Consider the following 9251-nt stretch of genomic DNA (forward strand, 5'->3'; position numbering starts at 1 on the left):
CTTCCTTTAATATAACAAAGGTGATATACCAAAGTAAATGCAGTTAAGAGGGGAAATGGGGGAGACATGTTAGACACTTGACATTGGTGGTGTTGTCTGACTCTTTACTCTACTTTGATTTAAGGTTACTTTTCCTTTTGCTACTTCCTAGCTGTCATTTTTTTTTCCTCTTTCTTTTGCCTCTCTACCTTCTTTGACTCTCTTTCCTGCCTTGTGGAAGAAATGTAGATGCCCTTATATAGACAGTGATGAAGGTGGTGAACACATAAATATGTGACCATACAGTGAACCATCAATTATTTACTTAGGATGGAATGTATGGTGAGTGAACAAAACCATATAAAAAAAAATGGGTTGATGACAAAACCTTGAGGGCAATATACTGAGTGAAATAAGCCAGACACATAAGGACAAATATTGCAGGGTCTCACTGATAAGAGCTAATTGTAATATGTAAACTCATAGACATGAAATATAAGGTACCAAGATATAGGATGAGGCTTAAGAATGAGGAGTGGTTGCTTAGTATGAGCAGAATGTTCAACTAGGATGAACTTAAATGTTTTGAAATGAACAGAGGTGTCGGTAGCAAGATGTGAGAATAACTAACAGTGCCGAATGGAACATGAATGAGGTGGAAAGGGGAAGCTCAGAGTCATATGTCACCAGAAGGAAAGTTGGAGGTCAAAAGATGGGAATGTATAAAACTGAATCCCATGGTGGGCAATGTCCATGATTAACTGCACAAATATTAGAAATCTTTTCCATGAACCAGAACAAATGCATGACAATATGACTAGAAGTTAATAATAGAGGGGCATATAGGGAAGAAATATATACCTATTGCAAACTATATACTACAGTTAGCAGTATTCCAACATTCTTTCATAAACAGTGACAAATGTACTACACCAACAGTATGAGTCAACAATTGAGGGGGGTTGGTTAGGGATATGGGAGGATTTGAGTTTCCTTTTCTTTTTTTTTTTTTTTTTTTTCCTTTTTGCATCTTTCACTTTTTTTCTTGTCTGGAGTAATGAAAAGGTTCTAAATTTGAACAAAAATTAAATGCAGTGATGGATGCACAGGTGTATGATGGTACCAGGGACAACTGATTGTACACTTTGGATCTTTGGATAATTGTATGGTATCTGAACAATCCCCCAAAATATTTTTTTTAAAAAGCCACTATACCAATATAACATTACAATAATAACAGTAAAGGTGAGTGGGTAAACAATCCAGTCAAAATATAGAGATTGTCTAAGTGGATAAAAAAGTGATGGAGGTATATGCTGTCTGCAGTAGATACCTTTTAGTTTCCGGGACACAAATACATTGAAAGTAAAATGAATGAAATAGATATATCACACAAAGAGTAGCTGCAAGAAATCTGATATGGCTACTATATTATCAAGCATAAATAGACCTAAAAATTTCTACAGATAATGAGGGACAGTTAAGAAAGATAAAGGGTCAATGCATCAGGAAGATATAACAATTGTAAACATATATGCATCTTATTACTGAACACCAATATGCAAGAAGCAAAACCAGACAGAAATGAAGAAAGGAAAAGACAGTTCTAAAATAGTAGGAGACATCAATATCCCCACTTTCCAAAAGAATAGAACTAGGATAGAACAAAATGGATATAAATGTAATAAGGAAATTGAAAGAATAAAGAAGTCTATGAAACAACCAGAGCTAACAATTGTATAGACCACTATAATCAACCACAGCAGAATACAAATTATTCTCAGGGGTGGGTGGAAAATGCTCCAGGATTAATCTCTTATTAATTTTAGTAATCTCTTATTAATCTCTTTCAAGATTTTATAATCTTATAATCTCTTATAATCTTATTAATTTTAATAATCTCTTATTAATCTCTTATAATCTCTTATAGATAAATAAGCATCTATAAATTTATAAGAATTGAAATCATGCCAAATATGTTCTCTACCCACAACAGAATGAAATTAGACATCAGTAATAGAAAAAAAGTTGAGACATTCACAAATTTGTGAGTAGCCAACTGTTCAAAGAAGAAATCACAGTGGGAATTTGTAAATGCGTTGAGATGAATAGAAATCAAGACATGACATACTTAAACTTATGTGACACTACTAAAACAGGACAAAGAAGGAAATTTATAGATTTACACATCTAAATTATAAGAAACAAGGTAATCTCAAATAAATGACCTAATCTTCCACCTTAAGAAAAATAAGAACCAAAGAAACAGAAAGCAGGTAGAAGAAGAAAATAAATATTAGAAGATAAGTAAGAAAACAGAGAGTATAAAATAATAGGAAAATAAAAGAAACCAAAGTTGATTCTTTTAAAAGATAAAAAAATTGTTAAATATTTAGATTGTTCAAAAAAATTGGAAAAAAAAGACTAAATTCAGGAAAGAAAGATTGGGTATTACTACTGACCTAATGGAAATAATATGGTTTATCAGAAGTACCAGAAAAAATTAAATGCCAACAAATTAAATAGCCATGAAGAAATGGATAAATTTCTAGAATGACACAAACTACCAAAACCAATTCAAGAAGAAATAGAAAATACGAGTACACACATAACAAGTAGAGAGATTTTATTAAAATAAAAATTGACCACATGAGGATTTCAACAAAATGATTCTTATTTTAAATGGAAAGCCTGAAGACTAGAATAACCAACACAATATGAAGAACAGCAAGTTCAGAGGACTGACACTAACCAGTATCAATATTTAATGTAAAGCAACAGTGATTAAGACAGTATTGTATTGGTGAAAGAATAGACAAATACATCAATGAAACAAAATAGAGAGCAAAGAAATATACCCATACAAATATATTCAACTTGCCTTTGAAGATAAAAAGGACCAAAAGCGTTTTCTTGTTGCTAGAACAACTGACCATCTATAAGTAAAAAAAAAATGAATCTAGATATAGAATTATACTTTTCACAAAATTCAACTCAAAATGGATCACATACATAAATATGAATCCCAAAACCAAAAAATCAGTAGAATATAACATAAGAGAAAATTGAGGTGACCTTGGGTTTGATGATGATTTCTTAGATACAAACCTGAAGCAGTGTCCATGAAAGAAAACAATAATAACAAAAGATGGATTTCATTAAAATTTAGGCACTTCTGCTTAACAACACTGTTAAACTGAAAAGAGAAGCAAGTGGCAGACAGAAAATATTTGCAAAACACATATCTGACACAAGACTTGTATCCAACATGTACAAAGAACTCCTAAACTTAACAACAAAAATAACCCAATTTAAAAATGAGTGAAAGATCTGAAGACACATCTTACCAATAGAAGATATGCAGATGGCAAATAAGTATATGAAACGTTGCTCAATATTGTATATTATTAGAGAATTACAAATTAAAATGAAATACCATTACAAACTATTAGATTTGCTAAAATGAAGGTGAAAGACTCAAAAAAGATGTGCTGTATCCCTGATGCATACAAAATTTATGTGTTGATAAAAGATTGCCTGAGGATTATTTAAAATAGTTTATAAAGGACAAAAATAAATCATGAGTCTAAATGTATCAGATATTATTCATCAGTTTCAAATAAAACATATGTACCAAACAAGTTCAACTTTAAGAAGTACATCTCCTTCACAGAAGCTTATCACAGTTAATCACAAAATGCTTATAATATAATAAGGTATTGAATATACACATATGAATAAAAAGCAATACATATGAATTATGCACAAGCAATTCTAGATTGTGTTGGGTACATAAAGTATGTTTGGGCATTCAGACAATAGAGATCATTCAGGCCTTTGCTGTTTATCATTAAGTAGCATCAGACATAAAACTATACCTTAAAGAATGGATAACATGATTATTTGGGGGAAAGCAGGACTAATAGTATGGAAGTGAATAGAACACTGAAGGTGGGAGATGGGGGAGGTGCAAGATGGCTGGACAAGGTGAGAATGTTCAGAGAGCTGTTTGTGAGAGCTGTTGGTGAATGTGGAAAATAAGGATGAAAATGGATCAGGTGACTGAGAATCTTAATGTTACCCTAGGGATTCTGAATTGAGGGTCATCAAACTTTGAAGACTTCATGGAAGCATAGTAATATGATTGTTTCAGAAAACCAATAGAATATTTCTTTTGAAAGAAAAACTAGAAGCAATGAGACTAACTTCAATAATTAATATATAATATGTAATTAGATTTGAAACCGGGGGCACTCTAACGGGAAAGAGGTGCATAGATATAAGCAACATTCTAAGATGAACAATAGTAAATTTTAACTTTTGGATAATAAAATGCAGGACTATTTTCTCTTGTGAGTTATAGCACAAGATCATATCTGATCATATACTGCCTGTTATTTAATACGCTATTGACACATTTGGGCATTCAGTAAATATTTCTTAAGTACATGATATATAAACTAACATAATTTTAAATATTTTTATTATTAGTTAATTTAAATATTTTATACATACATTGCATTTTTTTAAACTACTTGTTAGGTTCTTTTTCCTGCCTTAATGAGTCTTTTCTTGCTATAAGTGTTTTCTTGCTCTGAGTCTTTTCTTGCTATGTATATGTATATACACACCTTATAGCGAAAGACTGTTGAACTTTTACATATAATTGTAGTAATTTTTCTCAATAATTTACTTGTCTTTTAGCTTGACTTATGCTTTGTAATATTCAGAAATTTCATCTTAAGGCACTCAAATCTACCATTTTCTCCCTTCATATTTCTTACATTCCTCTATTGCTGCTTAGAAGCATCCCAGTTTGATCTCATAATCACTGGTGTTTTCAGGTACTTTCCTTTTTCACATTTAACTACTGAATCATTCTAGAGTATAATGTGGTGATTGATCTAAAGTGTGTACCTAATTTATTTCAATGAATATTTAATAAATTAAGTGAGAATTTAATGTAAGTCCATTAATATCAGAGGAGGCATTGAAGAGTTTGGTAAAAATTCTAAAATCGCACAGGAAGTTAAGCCAATGAAACATCAAAAGAAACTTAAATCAGATATTAAAATGTATGATAAATCTTCAGTAATTTCAACAACTACATAATAGTTTAAGGATCAATATTCAGAACGGAATACAAAAGTTTGTACTGACTCAACCCAAGTGTATGTTAAGAATATATAACAAATCAATTGAAAGAAAGGATGCTTTCATATCTGGTCCTACCTAGGAAACTTTTTTTTACCTATTTGGAAATTCTATCATGAAATATGATAATCACAGACAAAATGAAACTCTATGCATATATCACTGTTTCTGTTAGCATATGTTTATTATTTTTATATATGAGTTAATTAATAAATACACACTTATTGAAATTTCTGTTTTGGCAAATACTGATAAATACAATCCACAAAAACAAGAAATTCAGGGTCCTAAATAATTTTTAAGAGCATAACTGGAAAAGTTATTCAAACTTGAAAGAGGAACATAATATTGAATATTCTAGAAATTTAAAAAAACATACAATGGAAGTACATCACACACAAAAAAATGATAAAACATATCTGCCAAAAAAGCTTAAACTTGAAGAAAATCAACTGGCTTACACAAGCAGAAGAGACATTTTATTCCAGCGACTCAGTTTCCATTTTTCTGTAATTCACTCATCAATGCCCACCACTGTGCACTTACTTCATCCCCAGATTGGTTACCCTTTTGATGGGAAAATGGATGAAGGGAGAGTCAGATTTCACATCCATATACCATGCACTCTGAGGAAGGATGACTATCATTTTGTGGATGTATTTTCAAATAAAGGAAATATATTTATCAGAAAACCTCTCTACTTTCTCATTGGCACAAAATAAGATATATACTTAATTCTCAACAATCTGTGGTATTCCTTGTTAAGGGTTGGTGGGAGGGAGGGATGGAGAAATACACAAAAAGGGAAGTACTTCAAAAAGGAAAAGGGGATCAAGGAATGCAAGGCTAACAACTAAGAGTGTTTACTGAATTGAGGGTGGAAACATGATGTACAATATCAGCATAATTCAGAAATTATCAAACTTTATGTGATGTTATTCCATCGTATATGCTTTTATAGATTTTTAGAATTTTCACTATTATCTGCCTTATTCAAGTTTGAACAGTTTTTTCAGTTTTCTGTACTGCTATGATTATATCAATAATTTACATTGAATTAACACAAGCTAGTGATTTCATAACAACAAACAAAAGAAGTAATTATATCAGTGATAAGAAACCCTTGATATAGTTAGTATATTTAGTAATTGCACATCGTGCATCATGGACTAATCAAAGTGCATGAAATATTTGAATCCATAGATTTCAATAAATAGCATAATTTTCAAATAGAAAGATAAAACCCCATATGAAGCTACACTTTCAGAAAGTTGAGAATAAAATTGATAAATACTAAAGATGAAAATATTCTGGATTTGAGAATAGATATTATTATAACATGCATTCAAATATAATCTCTTTGGCAAACTCAAACAAATATGAGAATAAAACTGAGACTCATAGTTTATATCTTACAGATGGTGCTGCTAAAGAAGAGATTAATATTTGAGAACATGGAATGCTCCTGAGTTTGAAAGATATTCCATAAGGATTTCAAAATTTTTCATTAATATTAAATAGAAACTACTTTTATATACTGAATTCTATACTTAGTGTTGCTGGATATTGCAAATTGTAGCTAAACACCCTGTGAGAAAATGGTGATCCCAGAAGTAATAATATATTCATTCATGTTGTAATCTAATACACTACAATTTGAAAAACATTTTAGGAGAATCCGTCCTTTCTGAAATTATTAATTTATTCATTATTTGTCTTACATAATGTCATATTTAAGAGATTTAGTATTTTATATAAAATTGGTCATTTTCCTTTTTCCCACTATCTCTTGACTTTGAAAATCAACACTTTAGCATACTAAAATCACTTTAAACAAGATATATTTGTTTCAGAATGTTAAGAGATTTTTCTCCTCTTCAAAATTCCTTTCGTAACATTTATTACTTCCTTATTTCTTAGAGTATATATAAAAGGATTTAATAAAGGAATTACTAGAGTATAAAAAATAGCAAGGGGTATATTGTTCATTTCTTCTTTAACAGTATTTGGTCGAATATATGTGAAGAGAAGAGAACCATAGAATATTGAGACAGAGAAAAAGTGGGATGCACAAGTCGATAAGGCTTTGCTACTTCCCTCTCTGGATTTCATTTTGAAAATAGTGAAAAGGATATAGAGATAAGAGATTACAACTATAGTAATAGAGAAGATTTGAACTGACCCCGAAAAGATAAGGATCATCAATTGATTGATAAAAGGGTCCACACAGGAGAGTCTATACAAGGGAAGGACATCACAAAAAAAGTGATTGATTTCATGAGATCTGCAGAAAGTTAACCTAAAGAGAAACCCAACTTGAATCATGGAATGCACATTTCCAGCTATGTAGGCCCCTGTGGTCATCTGAATGCAGAGTTTCTTTGACATCCTGGTGTGATACTGCAGTGGGCTGCATATTGCCACATACCGATCATAGGCCATAGCTGCCAGAAGAAAGCAGTCTGTAGTTTCAGCGAGACAGAGGAAATAAAACTGTGCCATGCATTCATAGAGGGAAATCATTCTGTCTTCTGAAAAGAAGTTCTCTAACATTTTTGGGGTAATAGCACAGGAACAGCATGAATCCATCAGTGCCAGGTTGCCCAGAAAGATGTACATTGGTGTGTGAAGACGATGTTGCATATAGATCAATGCTACCAAACCAAGATTCCCCACCATGGTAATCAGATAGATGGAGAAGAACACCACAAAGAGAAGGTACTTCAGCTCTGGTCGATCTGTAAATCCTGTAAGGATAAATTCAGTTGTCAAGGAGTGGTTGCGTTTGGTCATGTCTACCCTCTCTGTTGAGAGAAAAATTAAGGAGAAATAAAATTCTAATTTAAAATATGTCTAATTTTCCCTTCATATTTTTCTTTCCCAACAAGCAGACATGCCTTGTCTTCAAGTCATCTGTATTTGTTTTCAACTGTATGCACTTATACCTCTTGGGAAAATTAATCCCCTAATTGTATGCTTTGAGCACCTCAAGTTCTGAGTCCAAGATTCACAAGAATATATTGATAATTCCAGGGAGACTTTTTAGAGTAGTAAAGATTTGTTGCATGAATTTTTGCAAGGTCATGTACCAATCTAGGATACCCCTGTTTGGTTATGTGTTCCCATATCAATGTCTCTTTTTCCTTCCAAGTGCCCTTAGGATATACTTAAAAGCAGTTTTCTGTACATGTATTTTTTTCACAGAGTAAATGTTTTTCACATACTCTCCCTTTGGAATGTATGTAGTAAGGAACAAATGTTAAATTTATATCTTAGGAGTGAAGAAACATCACTAAGGATGAAGAGGCTGACTGTTCATCTTGAAAAAAAAAATTACCATGGAAAGATAAAAAACTTTTATCCATGACTTCAATATTTAATTTCTGTATGTCATCTTCATATTTTTATCAACCCTTTGTATAACCTATTCACATTGGCAAAGCCAATTTTCTAAGACTATTTGTAAATGAAATGTTATTTTTTTTCTCCTCTTATCTTAATACTTCCCATGGAAGATTTAAAAGTCCTCCTTGATATTCTAATATTTTTAGGTTTATATCCCTGCAAAAATTATTGTGTACCTTTTCTAACTTGTTCCAATGAGAGATTCCTTCTAGCATTTTTTGTTTGTTTGTTTTCAACAAAGGAGATGCACATTGTCAGATTATTTATTTAAGATAGTGTTCCCTTGATCATTTCCACTTCCATTTATCTCTATTGCAGTTCAGTGGTCATAACTTTCTGATATTGTCACAAGCAGCATCTGCTTCCTATAATACTTCAATCATTGCTACCCTAGTATAAATTAAAATTCTTCAGGGTAGCAGTTAAAGTTCTCTCTAACCTTATCCTTCTCCAACCTCATTTCCCACACTCACCGACAGCTCTTCCAGCTTTTTGATTATGTCTATTCATCTTTCACCTGCCTCCTCCCTCTATCTCCAGTACCACACTCATTTCCATAAACACTGACAGTTCCAAATCTATCATTCCTGTTGTTCTTGTTCAAATATTTTTCATAATTTATTTAAGTTATAGTTTGTATATAGTGCTTCTGGTTAAAATTTGAAATAAATTGTCCTGCCACACTGATCCATTTTCTAAACCCCCAACCTACT

At 31.7% G+C, this 9251-nt stretch overlaps 1 protein-coding gene across 1 annotated transcript; it reads right to left on the bottom strand.

Annotated features, from left to right (window-relative positions):
• Positions 1-6990: 6990 nt before the first annotated feature.
• LOC119532154 (olfactory receptor 5K3-like) lies at positions 6991-7926 on the bottom strand. Its single transcript, XM_037834331.1, has one exon. The coding sequence runs from the start codon at positions 7924-7926 to the stop codon at positions 6991-6993; it is 936 nt and encodes a 311-aa protein (XP_037690259.1).
• Between the last annotated feature and the right edge of the window lie 1325 nt (positions 7927-9251).

This window comes from Choloepus didactylus, chromosome 1 (assembly GCF_015220235.1).
Source record: "Choloepus didactylus isolate mChoDid1 chromosome 1, mChoDid1.pri, whole genome shotgun sequence".
In the NCBI taxonomy this organism is placed as follows: Eukaryota; Metazoa; Chordata; class Mammalia; order Pilosa; family Megalonychidae; genus Choloepus; species Choloepus didactylus.

Excerpts from the sequence above, each read along its gene's own strand:
- LOC119532154 (XM_037834331.1), bottom strand. The coding sequence starts at position 7,926 with ATGACCAAACGCAACCACTCCTTGACAACTGAATTTATCCTTACAGGA.